Source organism: Gorilla gorilla, chromosome 22, assembly GCF_029281585.2.
Source record: "Gorilla gorilla gorilla isolate KB3781 chromosome 22, NHGRI_mGorGor1-v2.1_pri, whole genome shotgun sequence".
NCBI lineage: Eukaryota > Metazoa > Chordata > Mammalia > Primates > Hominidae > Gorilla > Gorilla gorilla.
This window is the reverse complement of record NC_073246.2, coordinates 40027885-40050487: the sequence shown is the minus strand read 5'-3', so window position 1 is coordinate 40050487 and position 22603 is coordinate 40027885. Positions and strand designations below refer to the sequence as shown.

The 22603-nt window shown below is 39.6% G+C and overlaps 1 protein-coding gene across 2 annotated transcripts in view; it reads right to left on the bottom strand.

The window, feature by feature from the left end:
* LOC101145584 (Down syndrome critical region protein 8) overlaps positions 1–22603 on the bottom strand; it is a 37586-nt gene that overhangs the window by 210 nt on the left and 14773 nt on the right. For both annotated transcript variants that reach the window (XM_055374020.2, XM_031005236.3), the window contains exon 3: positions 1769–1865. In XM_055374020.2, the coding sequence (XP_055229995.1) occupies positions 1769–1865 (97 nt within the window). The remainder of the gene's footprint in view (positions 1–1768; positions 1866–22603) is intronic.

Sequence of the window (22603 nt, the reverse complement as noted above, 5' to 3'; positions counted from 1 at the left end):
GAAAAACAAAACAAGAAGACTTTGTAGAAAATGATTCATGGATCCACTAATATGGGCAAATATGTCACTGTACCAGCCCATTCCAGAACCCCATGGTTATTCCACATTAGGTGGATCCTGACTGCCCACTGAGTGAAAGCCAAGACCCTCACTCAGGTCTCCCAACTCTAACCCTCTGCTCCAGCTTCCCCTAAGTTTTCTGACGTTTTCAACAGGTTTTGCTGATTCCTTGTTCTGCATTGTTATTAAACCTTGCTTCTGCCTCCCTTAAGAATATTCACCCTCACTTCTCCACAAATTTATGTTCTCAACTTTCTTTAAGATCTAATGGAAAATAGGTTTCAAAAAGCACTCCTCTACCTTCCCTGTCACAATTTTACAATTCATTCTTTACTTACTGCCACTAACACTTACAGAAATAACATAAAATAACTATTATTCTTGCTTACATTTTATGGGAAATTGCTCCTCAATTTTTGCATATGTGTGTATATTTTGACTGTCCAGTAATTTCTTTGAATGCAAAGTCAGTGCATTATTTTATTAAAAATCACAGTGCCAAGGATAGCCTGGAAGCAGGATAGAGATTCCTCTCATGTTGATCATGACCTGCCAACCAATTTGTGTCTTGACTGCTCCATTCTCAAGCTGACTTCCAAGTTCACACATCATTCTCAGTCCACAGACAAGCCTTGATATCACCTTTCTTTAAAAGGTCTCTCCCCAGATTCTACATCATTTCCAACTGCTGCTCTTTTTTTCTGCTCTCTTTATATTACATCACAATGAGTCCAAAGAATTGTGTAAATTCTCTCTTTATTTGCTCACTGCATATTCTCTATCCCCACCTCCATCCATTTCATTCAAGATTTTGAAGACTACTCTGCTTAAGGTTTCCTACAGCTCCCATCTGGCCAAATACAGTGTTGAACTCTCATACTCCATCTTCTTAAAACTCTCATCACTGAGCATTAGAGACATGCAAATCAAAACCACAATGAGATACCATCTCACGCCAGTCAGAATGGCGATTATTAAAAAGAAACAACAGATGCTGGCAAGGCTGTGGAGAAATAGGAATGCTTTTACACTGTTGGTGGGAATGTAAATCAGTTCAACCATTGTGGAAGACAGTGTGGCAATTCCTCCAAGACCTAGAACCAGAGATACCATTTGACCCAGCAATCCCATTACTGAGTATATACCCAAAGGAATAGAAATTAATCTATTATAAAGATACATGCATGCATATGTTCACTGCAGCACTATTCACAATAGCAAAGACATGGAATCAACCCAAATGCCCATCAGTGATAGACTGGATAAAGAAAGTGTGGTACATATACACCATGGAATATTATGAAGCCATATAAAGGAACGAGATCATGTCCCTTGCAGGGACATGGATGGAGCTGGACGCCATCATCCTCAGCAAACTAATACAGGAACAGGAAACCAAACACCGTATGTTCTCACTTACAAGTGGCAGCTAAACAATTGAGAATACATGGACGCAGGGAGGGGAAAAACACACACTGGGGTCTGTCAGCGAGGGGCTGAAACGAGGGAGAGCATCAGGATAAACAGCTAATGCATGCTGGGCTTAATACCTAGGTGATGGGTTGATAGGTGTAGCAAACCACCATGGCACACGTTTACCTATGTAACAAACCCGCACTTCCTGCACATGTATCCCAGAACGTAAAATTTAATTTAATTTAATTTAAAAAACAAAAACTCTCATCAGGCCAGGCACGGTGGAACATACCTGTAATCCCAGCTGCTCAGGAGGCTGAGACATGAGAATTTCTTGAACTGGGAGGTGGAGGCTGCAGTGATCCGTGATTGAACCACTGCACTCCAGCCTAGGTGACAGAAAGAGACTGTCTCAAAACAAAAACAAACGCAAAAACAAAAGCAAAACAAAACATAACTCTCATCAGTATTTGACATTTGACTTTCAGAGGACCATACTCTGTAGATTGCTCTCCCACCTTGTCAGTCGCATTGACTGGCATCTCCTCTTCTTCCTGACCTCTAAGCCCTCTTGTAGTCTTGACTGCAATATGTAAGCCATTTGTCTGAGCTTCTTTCAGGTCCCAGTCCCAACTTCAGTCTTTTTTTTTTTGTTTTTCAGATGGAGTTTTGTTCTTTTTGCCCAGGCTGGAGTGCAATGGCACGATCTCGGCTCACTGAAACCTCCGCCTCCCGGGTTCAAGTCATTCTCCTGCCTCAGCCTCCCAAGTAACAGGGATTATAGGTGTATGCCACCATGACTGCCTAATTTTGTATTTTTAGTAGAGACGGGGTTTCACCATGTTGGTCAGGCTGATCTTGAACTCCTGATCTCCAGTAATCCACCCGCCTCAGCCTCCCAAAGTGCTGGGATTACAGGTGTGAGCCACCGTGCACGGCCTTCAGTCCTTTTAACCCTAGAAGTGCTTCCTAATTTCCCCAACGTCCAAGTTTTTCCAGAAGCATATGGAGCTCAGTTCTAAGACCTTTCTCTATCTACACTTATTCCTTAGGTAATACTCTCCACTTGCATGCCTTTAATTACCATTTATGTTCTAATGGCTCCCCAATTTATATTTCCATCCTTGACCTTTCCCATGATTCCTGGACTTGTGTATTCTACTTCCTACTTGACACTTCTGCTTGGATGTCCGATAGACACACAGATTTATGACATAACAATACAAATATTTTATTATCTCTCCCTTAGCCTACAAGATTCTATTGCTCTCCTCTGTCCTGTGTTATATGCTTTCTTTTGCAACGCCAGCTGAAAGGCTGGAAACTTTATCTGTCAGACTCTTCTGCCTTTCAGTTTCTGGTTGCAGCTATATTCTGCTAATGAGGTGCACTAGTGAGAGATTTCAAAGATGAAAGAGCACAGAACATACTCTTCTTCCCCATGCATCAATGTAGGACACGAAAGCTTTGGCAGACAAGAGTTTTTGCAGTGGCTTCTGGGTGATCCATTCCAGTTACTCTTCTCAGTGCTGTAGGGCAGCACTAGTTTCCTTTACTTTCCTAATCTGAGTGGTAGCAACAACTTCTGAATTCACTGGCCCAAGCAGTGACAGCAGAACTAAATACTACCGGGCACCTTCTCTAACTTGTGTTTCCTCAGCTAATCCAATGCTTTTGAAAGCACTCGATTCCCTTTATTAAACCACTTCATACTTAATACACCTGGAGTGGTTCCTTTTTTCCTGCATGAGTCCTCACTGATACAGCACCTCATCTCCTCAGTTAACACCACCATCATTTACCCAGTCGCTAAAAACAGAAACCTAGCAGTTATCCTTGACTCCTTCTTTCCCTTTACATCCCACATAAACACAGCGAAAAGTCAGGATGGATTTTTCTCCAAAATATGTACTGAATCCCATTATTCTACACTACCCCTGCTATAACTACTCTAGTGAAATGCACGGTCTTCTCTCTCCTAAACAGTTTCAGTCATCTACTAACCAGCTTCCACTCTGGTCTCATGACAGTCTGTTATCAATATACTAGTCAGAGTAATCTTTTTAATATGCAAATAAGTTGCATCATTCTCCAACTCAAAACCATTCAATAGATTACCATCTCAATTCTGATAAGATCCAAACCCCTTACTTTAGCTGACAAGGTCTTGAAACTCCAACCTTTGCCTACCTGAATGGGCTATGTCCTTCAACCATTACCCTGTTCCAGCTGCACTGGCCAAGTTAATTGTTAGTTTCCACCCACTGTGCATTTAATAATATCTGTGCCTCCATTGCTTTTTCTCTATCCCTCCCCATGGCTTGTTCTCCCACTGCATTCAGATCTCAAAAATCACCTCCTCAGATCCACCTTTCTAGACCACCCCATCACTTGCACTGCCCCTTCCCCTGCTTTTATTTGTCTTCATAATACATCCCATTATCAAAAATTTTATTTCTTCTTTATTAATTTTTTGAGGGGTTATCTACATTCTCCACTAAAATGTTAACTTCAAGAGGACTTGGTCAGCTAGTTGGCTGCTGCATCCTATTACCTAGGAACTATGTGCACCTGGCACATAGCGGGAATTCTGTAAGTGCTTAAATACATATCAGTTGGATTTCTTGCCCCTCTAATCAGAGAGCTTGAATTTTCCAGGAGGAACTGTTAGCTGATTTTCTCAGGATGTCCCCTCCCTTGACCAGCCACAATGATAATATCCTGGGGAAATCAAAAGGAAAGCTTGAGAACCCCGCAGGAGCACCTGTCAAGGGCTGAAACAGGATGGCACAAAGGCTCCTGAAAATGTGGCACGGTTAGCTCACAACTCGTCATGCCAATAATGGTGCACAAGGCACAGAGAAACCAAAGTGATGGAGTGGGATTGATTTTTGGTAAAGTGGTTTATTTTTGATTTTTGAAAGCCCAAGATAATTTGTGATGCAGACATGCCTCCAAAATGTGGTTGGGCTTAGGCTGATGAAAACTTGAGTTACATGCCCCCTAGTCAGAAAATAGGTGAACAAGAAGGTAGCAGAGTATTAGAAAACCTGGCTGAGTTCACTCATCTTCTCTGAATAACTCACAAAATTGATTATTCCAAGGTAGACAAATGAGAGTTGTATGCACAAACGTGCTTTGGCTGAATGTGAAAGTTTTAGAAGGATTAATTACTTAGTTAATCACACATTTTCTAAGTCATTTTCTCTTCCTCCTCTTCCTCCATCTCCTTTCTTCCTTATTCACTTCCATGATTCTTTATTCCTGGAAGCATGTTTTATGCATTATCTCATTTAATCCTTATAACAAACCTCTGAGCTATGGTCTCTGTTTTACAGAAGAGAAACCAACCCTTCAAGAGTCATCTAGAGGGAATGTGGCACCCCTCGACTTCACTCCCTGGTTTCTCCAACTCTAACTCTGCTGCTCCCCCACTTTATGTATCTCTTGGGTTAACTTTTCTTTTCATCACTTATGGATGGTCACTTGTCCCTACTCTTTAAATCCTTTTGTCAACAACAACAGAAGATTCTTAAAGATTTTGAAAGTGCAAATGAACCTAGAAACAGGATCCAGTGTCATTCTTTCATTTTACAACTCAGGAGACTGAGGCTTAGACGGGAACAACTGTTTGTTGAAAGTCACAGACTGAGTAAGTACTGAGCTATGTCTCCTGACTCCTAATACAGCATTCCTTCTTGCTATCAATAGTCAAGTACTTTTCCTCTGCATAATTGATTTCATACTATTCAAATTTCATATGAAGATGCACTAATGAGAAATGGTTTAAAATTAAAACTTGGGTTGCATTAAATATCATATTTACAAATAATAAAGGCCATCCTCCTCCCACTATCACACGATTATCCCACACACCTTTCAACCAATGCTGAATATTCAGTATTCATAAGACGCACATTCTTATACTGGGTAGCTTGTATGCATCAAGAGTTGGGTGCCTAGACATTCTTTAAGGCTCCTCACTGAGTTTTCAGACTTTTTTCACATTTATAAATGGCAATGATGAAAGAGCGATTATCTCTATGCTCTAGGAATCTCACAGGTATAGCACATGGGATTATCTATTTATAAAAAGTTCTCCAAGATCCATCTTATGAATCCAATAGATAACACTTGCCATGAATCCAATAGACCGCCCTTAAATGCTTAGCATGAATCTTATTCAGTACAAAAATTCCAAATTTCAAGGTTATCAAGGGCACAGATCACTCACCTATAATATACCTAGACTCTTATTGGGTATTCAGCTAAAAACAAGGAAAATTCATTTAAAATGTCCCTGAAGTGCATTATCTGTGTGCATAGGTTTTTAAAACTTATTTATAATACTCATTATGTTTCCATATATAACATTCTTAAATTGATAGACACAGTCCACATATTCCCAGAAGGGGTCCACATAATGGATCAACCCCCTTGCTCAGTGAATGTACATCATGTATCAAAATCAAGGTTGCCACTACACATGTAATATAATGGACAAATGAAAAGTTAATGGAGAACAGAAAGCAACGGAAAATTACAAGTTAAGAAAGAAAATGATCTAAAGGCCAATGAAACTTCTTTGGTTGCCAATTTTCTGCCTTGGTGGAATGATTTCCGAGGGGCCTAAATTAGCAAGGGTGATTTCAGAGGCATTGAGCAAAAAGTTCAGAATGAAATGCGCGAGACGTGAGCTCCAAAAGCTAGTAAATAGACGTGAGCTCCAAAAGCTAGTAAATACTGATACATTTGCATTTTAACTATTTCCCCCACCCCCAACCACCGAAGGTGTAATTCCTTCTATAAAGAAGCTCCTTGATAACAGCCCAAGATACTAAATGCTATCTGCTTCGGCACTGGAGGACACAGCTCAGGGCTTTAACTACTGGAGGAGGGGAACCATGTTTTCTCTGTTAAACAGGACAGAGAAGATGCTTTTTGATAGAAGCATCAATCCAATATTCAAAGAAATTATTTTCCCTGAGCAAGAAAACAAGGTGAAGCTAGCCACATAATACATATTAATAATAGTAACTGGGGAAATTATTCATTCTATTTGCCAAAGATTTCATTTCTCCCTCCTTCAGGCACATAGCAGAATTTTTTTTTTTACTTGCTTCTTTTAAGGCTCCACTCAACTACTTAAGCATTTCTAGCCAAGTTCTGAGCAGACTGATGTTTCATCACTGCAGACAAACCAGGTCTATTCTAAGTGGGACAAGCATTTACTGAGTGCCAGATAATTTGTTAAGCGCTTTACTTGCATTAAGTCATTACTTTTCACAATAATCCTATGCAGTGAGTATTCTTATTTTGCCATTTTACAGATGAGGGAATTGAGGCCTAGAGTAGGTAAGTGGTTTACCCAAGGTCACAAAGCTACCAAGTGATAGAGCTCGGATTTGAACCTAGGGAGTCTGGATCCAGCACCTAGGCTCTCGACTGCTCCAAAGATGAGAAGCCGTTTTGCCTGTGCAAGAAAGAAGAATGAAGCTGTCTGTCTGGGGTTAAAGCACGTGTGCATATGATGGTCAAGGACTCAACCAGGAGCCAATAGTACCTTTTTTTATTTTAAAATGAACAGGAACTTTATTATAAGTTAACAGAGACTTTTATTCTATTCATAGAATTAAATTTGTCAGGATTCTCCAGAGAAATCAAACGCGCATATGTGTGTGTGTTTGTGTGTGTGTGTGTGTGCGTGTGTGTGTGTATTTAAATAAATTTATTATAAAGAATTGGCTCATGTGATTATTGAGGCTGGCAAGTCCAAGTCCCAGTGTGGACCAGCAGGCTGGAGACCCAGGAGAGCCAATGGTGCAGATGAACTCTTGAAGGCAATTGCTGAAGAATTTCCTCTTGCTTGGGGAAGCTGGTCTTTTTGTTGTACTCAGGCCTTCAACTGATTAGATGAAGCCCACCCACATTATGAAGAGCACTGCACTTTACTTAGTGTATCAATTTAAATGTTAATTTCATCCCAAAACGTCTCCAAGTTGACACATAAAATCAACCATCCTGGAATAGGGGTTGATTCGACGGTTCAGAGTACACGGCAAAGCCAACACCAGAGCTCAGAGAGATCATCTGGCTCCCCAGTCAGCATGACCAAACACCACGCCAGCCCCCCACAGAGCCCTGAAAAACATCCACCACCCCCAAGGTAAAGAGCAGGGAAAGGATTAAGACTTTATGTTCTTCTAGCTCTGCTCTGCAGCCTGGCAAGGACTTAAAAGAACTTCCACTCCTTTTTGTCAATTCTTCTGTAAGATGACACTACAACTAAAAGATTTTTTTATAGACAGCAATGTTCTCTTATTTACTGTTTAGAAGGTTGGTAACACAGGAAGCACAAAACAGCACCTAAAATTAGCTAAGGAATATGACTTTCCTAAGCAACATCACTTTTGTTGATAAGAACTTTAGCTTGACCCCTTCAATTAAGAAAGACTGGATCTGGCCCGTGATAAGGAAGAGGAGGCAGACTGCATACGAGCCCATCCAAGGGTTGCATTTTAATTGCTTCTTTTATCCTGGGAGCTCCTGGCTTCCTCCTGAATGACTCCTCTTGTCTCCCCACCATCTGCCACACTTCCTAACATTACCAAAGCAGGAGTCAAACATTGTGCTTGGTAATACTGACAATAAACTCACTCAAATACATCATTTTGCTCAAGGCATTGTTTAAAGGCATTGCTTAAAGGCATTTGCTTAAAGGCATTGTTTCATCATCTGCACATATAAGATACTTGTACAAACATGAACTGGATAGAAAAAAACTCAGGATGCAGATTCCATATGTGCAGAAATTATATAACCAGGATACCGTGAGAATTTAAAAGTTCAATAAGTTTATCCAAAGTCGATCGTTCTTTTCCTTAGGATTCCCCATCTCCACATGACTTGTGTGCCAATAGCTGCTACGGGGAGCACTTCCTAGGAGAATGGCACTGGCTTAATGCCTCCCCACTAGTGAGTGCTGGAGCCAAAAACTGAACCTCACACTACCTAGACCAGGAGTTAGCAATTTTTTTTTTGTTTTTTGGGGTTTTTTTTGGTAAAGAGTCAGAGAGTAAATATTTTAGATTTTGCAGGAAATACAGTCTCTGTCGCAACTACTCAACTCTGCTGTCATAGAACAAAGCTGGTCTTTGAAAATAGGGACAAGGAAGAAGCATGGCTATGTTTCAATAAAACTTTTGTGGACACTCACAGCTTGTACAAAACAATCAGCTCACTGAGTTTGACCCATGAGCTGTAGCTTGCCAATCCCTGATCAAGGTGATCACAGGTCACGGCTTGAGAAAGAACTGTAGAATGACACTAAGAATTAGGAGTGAAACCCAATTGCACTAACAGATTACTTCTGCTAGCCTTTCAGAAGATTTAACCATTAATTAAAGCTGGGGGAAAAAAAGGCCAGATCTTCTGTTAAGTGAATTTAAGTATCAAGAGAACAAGTAGCAGATGTTGGGGTATGTATGTGGAACAAAGTGACTTTGACTTCGGCTCTAAAATTCTGTTTAAGGATATTTGTGCTAAGAGTAGAAAGGAAAGGAGTGATGGAAAGAATAGTATCTTTCAGAATCTAAGTGTAGGAAGATGCCCTGGGAATGAGTCAATGTTCTTTTTTTTTTTTTTTTTTCCTTTTTCTGTTCTAGCCAGGTGGACACTGGAATGTCATCTTGCCTTTTCTTAAGAGAGTAGACCCCAGTGTCTATCGTTCCCTTCTTTGTGTCCATGTGTACTTACTGTTTAGCTCCCACTTATAAGTGAGAGCATGAAGTATTTATTTAGTTTCTATTCCTGCATTAATTCACTTAGCATTATGACCTCCAGCTCGATCTATGTTGCTGCAAAGGACATGATCTCATTTTGTAACAACTGTATAGTATTCCACGGTGTATATGTACCACATTTTCTTTATCCAGTCCACCGTTGAGAGTGGGAGGATGGTGAGGATTGAAAAACTATCTATCAGGTATTAGGCCGATCACCTGGGTGACAAAATTATCTGTACACAAAGCCCCCATGACACACAATTTACCCATGTAACAAACCTGTTACATGTGCCCTTTCATCCTAAAATAAGTTGAAAAGAAAATAAATAAATGAACAAATAAAAAGAAAGTAATGCAATCCATCCTATATATGAAGAAGAAAAATAGCATGACCCTATCGATAGACAGGAAAGCACTTGAGAAAATCGAATACCCTTTCATGGTAAAAACCAGCTCAATAAGGAATAGAGGAGAATTTCCTTAACTTGATAATGAATATTATTAAAAAATGTAGAGCTACCATCATAACCAACATGGTGAGAAACTAGAAATTACCCTGCTAACGTCGAGACCAAGGCAAGGATGTTCTCTATCAGCAACCCTTCTCAACATTTTACTGGGAGTCTTAATGCAGTAATATGAAAAAAGGGGATATATTGCTTGTGAAGAATGAAATAGGCTGCTCTTTTTCACAAATGACAGTGTTGTCTGTGTAGAAAATCCAAAATAACCAAAAATAATTTCTGAAACTAGTGATTATAATAAGGTACAGGATATAAGTTTAACAAAAACTGTTTTCCTATAAATTAAATTATAATTAAAAATGAATTTTAATTAAAAATAAAGTTTTCCATTAAAATTAGCACTTTCTGAAATGAAATACTTATAAATCTAACAAAATAAGTACAAGATGAAAACAACAAAATACTGATGAAAGAAATCAAACAGCTAAATAAATGGAGAAATATTTTATTTTTATTTCTATAAAGACTCAATATTGTCAAGATGCCATTTTTGTCCAAGTTGACCTACAGACTCAACACAATCCCAATCTAAACCCCAGGAAATTATTTTGTGGATTTTGATAAACTGCTTCTAAAGTTTATATGAGGAGAAAAAGACTCAAAATAATCACTACAATATTAAAGAATAATAGAGTGAAAGGACTGATATTATTCACCTTCCATACTTATTACAATGCCATAATAATCAGGAGAGTGTTGTACTGGCAAAACAATAGGCAAATAGATCAAAGGAACAAAATACAGACCTCAGATATAGATCTACACAAATATAGTTAACTGATGATTTTTTACAAAGAATCAAAGGCAGTACAATGGAGAAAAGATAATCTGTTCAAGAAATGGTGCTGTAACAACTAAACATCCACATGCAGGAAAAAAAAAAAAAATGACTATAGGCCTAACCCTTACACCCCTTTCAAAAATTAACTCATAATGGGTCACAGACCTAAATGTAAACACAAAACTATAAAACCCCTAGAAGAAGACAGGAGAAAATCTAATTCACCATGAATACAGTGGTAATATGCTGACCTTCATTGAAATTTAAAAACAAACAAAAAAGACCCAAAATTCTGTGAGAGACATTGTTAAGAGAATGAGAAGACAAGCCATGGACTGGAAGAAAAATATTTTCATAGTACATATCTGGAAAGAAATATTATTCAAGATATTCAAAGAATACTTGCAACTCAACAACAACAACAAAATGAACAACCTATTAAAGAATGGGCAAAAGGCCTGAACAGACACTCTGTCAAAAAAGATATAAAGATGGCAAATGAGCATATGAAAAAACTCTCAACATCATATGTCATCAGGAAACTGCAAGTCAAAGCAACAATGAGATGGCACTACACTTTTATTAGAACAGACAAAATATAAAACCCTGACAACACCAAATGCTGGTGAGGATGTGGGGCAGCAGGAACTCTCATTCATTGCTGGTGATTATGAAAAATGTTACTAGCACTTCAGAAGACAATTTGGCTGTTACTTACAAAACTAAACAGATTCCTACCATACAATTCATCAAGGATACTTCTTGGTATTTTCACAAGCGAGTTGAAAACTTATATCCAATAAAAACCTTCTCAGGGACATGTAGAGCAGGTTTTTACATAATTTCCAAAACTCGGAAAGATGCCAATCTAAAAAGGCTCCATACTGTGTTATTATAATGGTCTGGCATTCTGTAAAAGGGCACAACTATGGAAACAATGAAAAGAGGTTGGTGGGAGGGAGTGATTAATGGGAGGATCCCAGAGGATTTTCAGTGCAGTGAAACTGTTCTGTATGACACTGTGTCATACAGGTATCTCTGTGGATACCTGTCGTTACATATAGTCAAATCACATAAAATATATGGCACTGAGAGTGACCCTAACTTAGACTATGGGCTTTGGGTGATTATAAGTTGTCAATACGGATTCATCATTTGTAACAAATGTACCACTCTGGTGTGGACTGCTGACTAGGGTGATGCCATCATGTATGGAGACAGGGGGTGTGTGGAAACTTTCTGTACTTTCTTCTCAATTTTGCTGTGAACATAAACTGCTCTAAAAATAAAATATATTGAGAAATGAAAAAGAAAGAGAATCGAGCAATTTCAAGATACTGAAAGAGCTTGGAATCAGGTGTAGCTGCCTAAGGGTGAGCAGGTAGCAGCTTTACTTTCAGGGGAACGTCTAAGAAGACTGTCTGGCTCCCCGCTAGTAGCAAGGAGTCCACCCTTAGAAGGAGGGGGTAGGAAGAGACCTTTTGTTCTAGTGGTTGAGCTCTAAAGGCAGAGGCCCTCAGATCATGGCATCCTATTAGCTGAGTTTAGCTCCAAGTGAGTATCATTGGCCACTCTTAAAAAAACACAATGTCTTAGGAAAGAGCTTGGGTCAGCAGCTGCCCGGCAGCATCTTTCAGGTGGAAAGGACCAGCACTCAGCTCAAGCCATGTGGCAGCGAGCACCAACTGAAGCTTAGCTTTCATTGGGGAGACAGTTTGATTAAACCTGGGTCCATTTGGACCACATCAGCCCTCTAGGTTTGTGGACAATTTGAGGAGGAGAGAACATCAAAGGGGGGAGTACTGGACCTCCAAATAAGAGTGCCCTTAAAGGATAAACCCATTTTCATTGGGGGGAAAAATGAAAGAGATGGGATGTGTTTGCCCCTAAGGTTTTGGAAGACTTTTTCAGGTTGTATAAGAACTAAATGAGATTCTGGGTCTGGAGGCTCCATCACATGGCCTAACACTTTCAAAGGGTGAAAAACTGCTAATCTCCATGACCTCTTTACCCCACTTCCTCCAGGTATTCTCCTGCCCCTTGAGAGAGAGGAAGCCTCAGGGGCTGATGGAGACTCATTCATTGAGAACCTCTGGGTGTACAAAACCTAGCCGCCCCAACTTTTTGTTCACAATACTCGTCCCTCTCCTCTCTTCCATTTCTACTTCTCAATGCTAGAGCTTAGTGCCCCTGCTTAGAACTCTAGAATCCTCCCCTCCAAGCCCAGATATCTTGGTGCCTTATGTCTTCAACCACCAAGACTCCCAGATTCCAAACAGAAATAAAAGAGCACTTGGAAGTCTGCTCCAGAACTCAGCCAAGAGAAGGTGGGCTGGGATCTGGGTACTGGTTGAAAGAGACCCCTAATGCGGAGCCCGAAGAACCCAGCTTGTCCTGTGTGCTGCAGGTGAGAGGCAACACTCAGTTCTCCAGGCAGCCTCCTCTGTGTTTTTGTTTATTTGCTGGGCCAGGGAGAAAGGACTGATGTTAGGTGTCATTGGCATGAATTCTACTTATTGACATTAGGAGACTAACAAAGAGAGGAGAGAAAATCAAAAGCAATAGGCATCTGAAACTTTTAAAAAATTACTTATCGTCTCTGCCTAATTACCAAGAAGTGTCATCTTGATTACTTACAATCACTAAGTGTCACATTTGCTTTCTGCTTCAAGTACCATTTACCCACAAGTCTACATCTTTGAGACATGTGGCTACAGCTCTGAAAAATGTGGCTGTCTCCCCAAGACACTTTGGCATCATCTTTTTATGATCATTCTTCAAGGACTCTTTGTCTTCTTTTAACAAAGGGGAGGACACTGGTCCTAAGAGGTGACTCTTTAGACCAGGCAGCAGTCCCTGTCCCTCTTGTCAGCCCAGGTCTTCCAGGTCAATGCATTAAGCATATCTTCTAATTCTGAAGCTTTGACATCTGGGGCCTTGCTGACCCTGGAGAGACTGCCCCTCCCAGGGATAGCCAATTTCTAAAGATAGTAAATTATCTGCCTACAAGAGTGTCTTCCAGATGCAAACCAACTAACCCAGAGCCCATGCCCCAAAGACCTTCTTTATCAGATTCTCACAAGCCTCCCCCACCATTCACCTGCCCAAATCATCCCATGGCCAGGTACCAGGCAATGAGAGACAGCCCCTGCAGCCCAGAGCCCTTTGGAATTATTAAACCAGACAATCCTAAGTCTGTCTATCCTGCCTCACCTGTTCCTTCTCACAGAAACTGTAATAAATGCTCTTGTCTATGTTTTCCTCCCAGCCCCTCTGCTTCCTGACCAATCCTAGCACTTCCCCAAAAGGCCCTGTATGGTGTGGCTGCCTCCTCCTCTTGGGAACTGTGAGTAATAAACCATCCTTTCAATGGCAGTCATCTCCTGATCTGCTGAACTCACTATGCCTGAATAATAATAAAACCTACAATTTAAAACGATCATATCCCCATAAGTTCTGATCTTCATGCTCATGTGAAAGTTTGAAATCATGCAAACTTTCATGCATTTTCCAGCACAAGTGTGTAGAGAAATGAAATTGAGAGGGTAAAGCACTTGCTTTAGAGTCAGATTCTGGGGAATTAAATTTGACTTCTGCCTCCTGCCTGGAGACGTGGGTGAGTTACTGAATCCTTCTTGCTCCATTTTTCTCATCTGCAAAATGGAGGATCAACAAGGACCTATCTCACAGGACTGGAAAAATACACCAAAAGTATCTGTCGTGCTGTGAGTACTCAAAACTGTTGTTGTTGCTACATTATTATTCCTCAATATTTGGTTATTTGGAATTTTTTTTTAACCACTAGGCTAAATCTTATCTGAATGAAGATTGCCATTTTCTATCAATTCCTTCAAAGATTTGATTTGCATATGGCATTTGGACTTACATACGGTCATTAGAAGGGGCACAGAACTTATTAATCACTAAGACCTCAAAACCTTTGATTCGAACCTGACTTAGACCTAAAGCAGCGTTTTCCTAACTTGAGCACTGGGGCACCCCAAGAACACCTCTGCAGAACCTGGTTAGATAAATCCTACATTAAAAATTAAATATTGTCCGTTGAAATGATTGCTTCATGCTGACAGAATTACAAACCCTAATACAAATGGGGCCCCTATAAATATCATAGTATACATGCAGCTGTTACCCAAATAATCAATCACCTCAATATAAATGCACCTATGTAAAGGTAGATAGACTCTAAGTGAAGCCACAAGAGAAAAATCTTCTCAAAGAGAGATTCACATGGATCCCTAGAGAATGCATTCATCAAGCAATTTGGATCAACTTACAGATTCCAAGAAATCTAAGGTAAAGCCATGTATTAGTCCATTCTCGCATTGCTATAAAGAACTAACTGGGACTAGGTAATTTATAAAGAAAAGAGGTTTAGTTGATTCACAGTTCCACAGGCTGTATAAGAAGCATGGCTGGGGAGGCCTCAGGGAACTTACAATCATAGTGGAAGGTGAAGGAGAAGCAGATATGTCTTGCATGGCCGGAGAAGGAGAAAGAGAGAGTAGGGGAGGTACCACACACTTTTGAAGAACCAGATCTTGTGAGAACTCATTATTGAGAGAAAAGCAAGGGGAAGTCCCTCCCTGTGATCCAATCACCTCTCACCAGGCCCCTCCTCCAACATTAGGGATGACAATTTGACATGATATTTGGGTAGGGACACAAATTCAAAACATATCAAGCCACCTCTACAAATAAACAGCTTTCTTCTAGATGCACTACTTTTATTAAAGTCAGCTTTCTGAGCTACGAAGTGTATCTGACTCCCAAGTTGTAAGCCTTCAGTCCCTGGCAGGACAGTTTATGCAATTGCTGTGGGAAAGGATTTGCTTATCCCATCACTGAGACCCCCAGGGTCAACTTCATGGGTGTGTGGCCTGAGGCCTGGACCCAGAAGCTCCCTGTTGCTCTGATGAAAGTCTTATTTTTTACAAGGTACCTTGCATTTTCATTTTGCACAGAACCCCTCAAATTATGTATTCAGCCCTAGAGATCCTCATTTACTGCCCAGTGGCTAAAGGGCATGAGCCAGGCTGACAGCAGCCCTGGAAAGCTGCCTTGAGGATTTGCGCAATACCATCATGACACCCTGACAGCCAGCAACAGGCTCGTTCTTCAGAGAACCACTCTGCAATAGAAATATAATGAGCAAATTTAAATCATAAAAAATTCAGCTCATATCAGGTTAGAAAAGATGAGCCATCATAATTCAATTGGAAATACAAGAACAAAAGGAAAATGAATGGCTTGCATTTTTTTTTTCAAACCCTACCAGCTGGCTGCTCTCTTCTGTTTATCTTGGCCTCTCATTCTTTATTTGGTAGCAAATTAATCTGGGTAGTGATCCCTATCGTAAGTCTTCCGAGTAGCTTAAAGGGCTGATTTCATTATGAGAGTCTAATCCTTTGATGCCTGCAGAATCCAGAGTTGGCAGACAACAAATGCTGCCTGTTCTCTACGAGGTCAATGGCCCAGGGTACCTAATGTCTTGTATATAAACAAACAACATAGATCACTCTCAGCCCCAAATCTTTCCTCTGTCTTCAGCATTGGAAATTGTGGACTGGATCATTTTGGTAATCACGGATCAGCCTGGGAGTAGACACAAAGATGAGTTTTGTCCTTAGCACCTTCCTGTCTCTTTTTGGGATCACTGCTTTCTTGTGGGCTGCCTCTAACCTCCAGGACCTCATGTCCTGGGATAATGCTGTTGTGTCTCTGATATTTTTTTTCTCATGGGATACCTACCTGCCCTCAAATCTCCTGCTGGTCAAACCCTACATCCTGTAGCCTCAGGGCTCTGACGTAAGCCACTTATCCTTGGGAAACATTTAGGTAAATATCACAGCTGATGTTGGAATTGTGCTCAAAGAATGTTAGCATTTCATAAAAGAGGAGACTCCTAGACACTAACACCCTAATCCACAAGGAATGCTCCCACATGCAGACATTTGGATACCTGCAAATAACAAGGACATGATTTGGGAGTAAGACAGGCTGGGAGGAAGGCTGTAGATATTTACTTGGGGAAAAAACATGTTGTCTTTTGTTTAAATATTGCTTTGAAAACTTATGTTATCAGAAAAAAAGCAAGATGGTTTCTGTAGCTTAGGCTGTCTCCACATTTTCCTTGCAAGCATTTTGCTAGCAATTGAGGTAAGCCAGCTGGGGCCTAACAGGAGTGTGGTCTGACTTTCCATAGACATATCTAACTGACATTGGCATATGGCTCCACTGATTTCATGTTTTAAAGAGAAATAAGAAAATAAAAACTCTTTATTAAGCCGAGAGTCAGCAACATCAGAGAATAAAGAAAATTATTCCCTAATCAAGTATTTAAAAGAGATCAACATCAAAATATAATTTAAACTGTTAACAGAAATTGTGAAAGATGTTAAAATGGGCAAGCGGATGGTGGGGTGGTACCTTCTGCACGGGCTCTGCCTTTTGTTGTCTTTGAGCTACTTCACACCTCCACAAAAACTGTCATCCAACTGGTTCCTGCCGATAAAAACTCAAACAAATTGTACCCAGTGGAGATGTAGTTCACAATTGCCCTGGAAATATTGACTAATTTTGCATTTATTTATAAATTTATTTCAGCATTTCTTATTTCGTATGTGTGTGCCTATGTGTTTTGAATTCTTCTTTGAATTGACTGTAAGATCTTGGTTCCCTCATTAATGAATGGGTTAAATCTTTAATATGTGTTTATTTAAACATTATATGAGTTGTTGTTTTATCTTTTTAAAAAAATTATCTTGTATAGGATTCCTGCTCAGTAATCCAAGATGGTTGTGATGAAGGCTCAGTTTGTTTTTTTTTTTTGCCCAAGCTGGTGCCTATTTGTTCCATCAAACTTATTTGGAACTTTTGTACTTAAAGTTCTAAGTCCTATAAAAGGACAAGGGCTCCTCCAGATCTATTAGCTGCCAAAGACCCTGCACTTACTCATCTGTAGCCACAGAGGGAGAAATTCACAGTAGATTTGTAGGTGTTTACTTGTTTTATGTTTGTTTTTATTTTTGTTTTTGGTGGATATCCTTTATCAGACGAAAAAGTCTCCGTTTTTAGTTTACTTCTGGTTTTTACAAGCCATAACTATTGAATTTTATTGCCTTTTTGGCACTTTTTGAGGTGATCATATGGTGTCTCTACATTTCTCTATTAATGTAGTGAATTGCATTAGTAGATTCTTCTGTGTCAAGTCAAGCCTCATTCCTGAGTCATGATGTATCTGGGGTTTTAAAATATTCAATTTATGAATGCTTTATTTAGAATTTTTCATAAAATTCATATAATTCAAAAAAAGAGATTTAAACTTTGGTATCTAGGTTATATTAACCATATAGAATAAGTTGAGGACTTCTCCCAGTTTTTTTTCTAGGCTTAGAACGAGTTTGTATATAATATTTTGACAATTAGTAGTTTATTCACATTTTTATTTCTTCTTGAGTTAGTTTTGTAAAATTATAATTGCTAGAAAATTGTCTAAACTAAGATTTAAATTTATCAAAATTATGTTCTCTTGTGATATTAAAAATCTTTACTAATCCTGTATTAGATAACTTTTTTCATTCTTAATATTATTTCTTTATGTCCTATTTTTTTTCTGGGATAATCACACCAAGGGCTTGTGCATTTTGTTAATCTTTTAAAAAAACAGCTTTTTCTTGATCTTTCATTTTTTTATTTTTGTTTCTTGGATTAATCTGAGTTTATCTTTTGTGTCTTGTCTGTAACATAGAATATGAAAAAATATCTCTGTGCACCTTAAAGTATGTTCTACTTAAATCTCATTATGCAAACATGATATAAGCTGAAGGTCAACAAATATTTAGAAGAGGATTCTTTTCATTTTGATTAATATTAAAGTACAGTTTGATGAAAATTACACATTCAGCAAATGATGGTTTCAGTAGGGCAACGCTTGCATTGGAAATGTCATATCTCACAAGATAAATAATAAAAGCAAGTGGGTATTAACTGAAATTGTGAATACATATTCAACTTAGAAACATAAATGCCCATTTTCTGAATTTATTTAGTTGACATTCATTCTACATGTATTTATGGAGTGTTATCAGACCACCAGAGGCTCACTGGTAAGCAAGACCAAATGAGTCCCCACCCTCCTCAGGTATGCATTTTAGGAAGGGATGATAAACCAGAACATTTTAAATGTGTAATATGATCTCAGATTGAGATAGGTGGCTTAGCAGAACATACAGCTGGGTAAAAGAATGGGGGATAAGTTGCTTTAGATTCTCTCCCAATGTTGATGGATATCTAGTAATGAATATACTTTTACATGTTTATGGAATTTTTTTTTTTTTTTGAGACGGAGTCTCACTCTGTCGCCCAAGCTGGAGTGCAGTGGCGCGATCTCGGCTCACTGCAAGCTCCGCCTCCTGGATTCACACCATTCTCCTGCCTCAGCCTCCCGAGTAGCTGAAACTACAAGTGCCTGCCACCACGCCTGGCTTATTTTTGTATTTTTAGTAGAGACGCGGTTTCACCGTGGTCTCGATCTCCTGACCTCATGATCCACCCACCTCGGCCTCCCAAAATGCTGGGATTACAGGCGTGGGCTGTTTATGGAATTTTTAAAGCATGCCTAGGCAGAGTCAACAAATATAGCAGTGGTAGAAAAGGCAGTTTAAATAATAATAAAATTCTATGAATTTTTATAGAGTTGGTTAACTTGCATTAATCTGAGTTTGTCTTTTGTATCTTGTCTATAACATAGAATATGGACCAATAGTTTTCTCCATTTGATTTTTTTTAGAGATGGGGTCTTGCTATATTGCCCAGGCTAACCTCAAATTCCTGGGCTCAAACTATCCTCCTACCTCAGCCTCCTGAATAGCTGGACCACTGCACTCGGGTCCCTTTGATTTGAGGACAAGAAAACAAAGTAGATATCATTATTAAATGGAGCATTCTACTGTATCCATTTAGTAAAATATGCTGCATTCCAGCTAAATACCCAAAGGTATTATGAGTTAAAAGGAAAAATAATGGAAATGTAATTATCATTGATGTGATGGTCATGTAATAGTCCCATTCACTGTACACATGTGAACAACAGTTAGCATTTCTCTTGCTTACTATGCACTGAGCACTTCTTCAGAAGTGGCTCATCTAGTCCTTCTAACCACTTTGCCAAGTAAGGACTGTTATTACTCTATTTTACAAGTGGGAATGTGGAAGCTCAGAGGAGCAGCTTAGCCAAGGTAAACCAACCCCCCACCACCACCTCTTCACATCCTCCCCCTTCCTGCTTAGTAGATAGGAGGGAGGCCTGGGCCAGGTTTTTGCACTCTGGCAGTCTGACACCAGAATTTCAACTCCTACCATCATCCTAGACTACTTCCCCATTTGCTCAATTTGGATTAAAAAATAGACTCTTTTTAGTGGAATTTCTTCTTGGAAAATTGCCACAAGTGTGAATAAGCAAGAGGAGAGCCTCTAAAGGTTTGCCTAGGGCAGATGAAGAATTCTGAAAGATCTTTTTCTTGCCAAGAGCACTATAAATTGAATGATATTTAACTGCTCCATTTACATCTTTGGGACTGCTCTATCAACTATGCAGAGGCCTCAGCAAAAGGATGCTGGCTCGAGGCTCCAGTGGTTTCTGCCAATGCTAGTCCTAGGCACCCCACTCCTAGGGGCCCCATTTTTATTTGGCACAGCCTAAATTTACCCACCTAACCCCTCTCCTCCCTACCCACTATGTCTTCTTTATTCTAATCTTGTCAGAAAGGTACTTTCTGAAGGCAGTTGTACGGCTGGTGCATGTGTTAATTAAATAATACATAAATATACACTTCTTCTTTAAACTTTGTTTATTTATTTATTTATTTTTTGAGACAGAGTCTCACACTGTTGCCCGGGCTAGAGTACAATGGTGCTATCTCAGCTCACTGTAACTCCACCTCTTGGGTTCACGTGATTCTCCTGCCTCAGCCTCCCGAGTAGCTGGGATTACAGGTGCACACCACCACACCCAGCTAATTTTTTGTATTTTTAGTAGAGGTGGGGTTTCACTATGTTGGCCAGATTGGTCTTGAACTCCTGACCTCGTGAACTGCCTGCCTCAGCCTCCCAAAGTGCTGGGATTACAGGCGTGAGCCACTGTGCCCTGCCTAAACTTTATCTTTATAAATACTTTTTGCCTAAATTGTCCATCTTTTCCATGAGGGATATTAAGCCAGATCTCAACTGACAAAAACCAAAGTTGGAAACATAAGGTATTACTGGTAGTTTAGTTAAATAAATGAAACCAGATTTTCCAAAATCATGTAGCTTTAGTAATTTAAGATGTCTCCTATTGTGACCCACTTATTCAGTTAGTTGTCCCAACTATATCACAAACATTGGTTGCAAATGGCCAATTCCCAATGAGCTGTTATCACCGCTTTCTGATCTCAACTGAGACTCAGAGGCAGGAGAACCAATCTGATATCAATATTAGAAGTAAATAAAATGAGATATGTTGTCCGGAATCATGTATTTTTATTGCAGTTACTAAATTTTAGCAACTATATAAATGACTTGTGGGAAACGAGAGAATAAAACATTCTAATTTTCCACAAGTCATTTAACCTCCATACCTCTTAGTTTAGGTCATACACCTCTCAAAAGAAGGAAAACAGTAAATATTTATTGAATTAATAATCGATGGATGGACGGATGGATGAAAAGAAGGAAGGAAGGAAGGAAGGAAAAAGGATGTAGGATGTACTAAAAGTAGATGAATGGATGATTTAATCACTTAAAATGAATGATTAGGCAGAGTGTTGTGGCTCAGGCCTGTAATCCCAGCACTTTTGGAGGCCAAGGTGAGTGGATCACTTGAGGTCAGGAGTTCAAGACCAGCCTGGCCAACATGGCAAACCCCATCTCTACTACAAATACAAAAATTGGTCAAGCGTGGTGGCAGGCACCCATAATCCCAGCTACTCAGGAGGCTGAGGCAGGAGAATCACTTGAACCTGGGAGGCGGAGGGTGCAGTGAGTGGAGATCATGCTACTGCACGCCAGCCTGGGTGACAAAGTGAGGCTCTGTGTCAAAAGAATGATTAATATTTTGCTAGTTTCACAACTCCATACATCTCTAAAATTCTGAATGTATTTTCTGAGTATCACCTGAAACCTAACTATGAACTCTATACACAGAAAATAAGATGAAATATTCTCTACCTTCCAGGAATCTGTATTCCCAATGGAGAGGCAAGTTAAACCTCATTACCCAAAGCATAAAAATGGAAATCAAGTGGAAAAATCATGAGACATAAGACTTTGAGTTCTGTCAGCATTCAAGGAATAGTGAAATCTGTCCTATGACTCAACATACTTGCTACTTCACTCCTGCTCCAGGAGGATAAAGAGAAAATAGAGCAGGTCAGAACCAGAATACGTGGGTTACAACCTGAAAACAGAAAGACAGTCAACTTGGGTATGGAGGTGGCAGCATGCTGAGTGGGGAAGCTCAGGGCTTTTGTCCCTTCTGGGTGTCATCTAGGTACTTAAGTATGCATTAGTCCACTGCAAACCCTAACATTTGAGCTTGATGCCTGTGATGATGAGTTTTATGTATTAACTTGGCTAGGCTATATAATACACAGTTATGTCATCAAACTCATCTAGGTGCTGTGGAGGTATTTTTCAGACAATTTACTCAGCTGACTTTAAGTAAAGAGATTCTCCTTGATAACTGGATCATGTGCATGGCCCTCATTCAGTCAGCTGAAGGCCTTCAGAGCAAAAACTGAGGTTTCCTGAAAAAAAAAAACAAAACAAACAAACAAACAAAAAAAAATTCTGCCTCAAGACAGTAGCATTAACTTCTGCCTAAGTTTTCAGCCTGCTGACCTGACTTACAGATTTTGAACTTGCCGGCCCCTACAATCACACAAGACAATTTCTTAAAATAAATATATTTAAAATTTTTAATAAAATTTAAAATGTGTATATATACATATATGTATACATACATATATATGCGTGTGTGG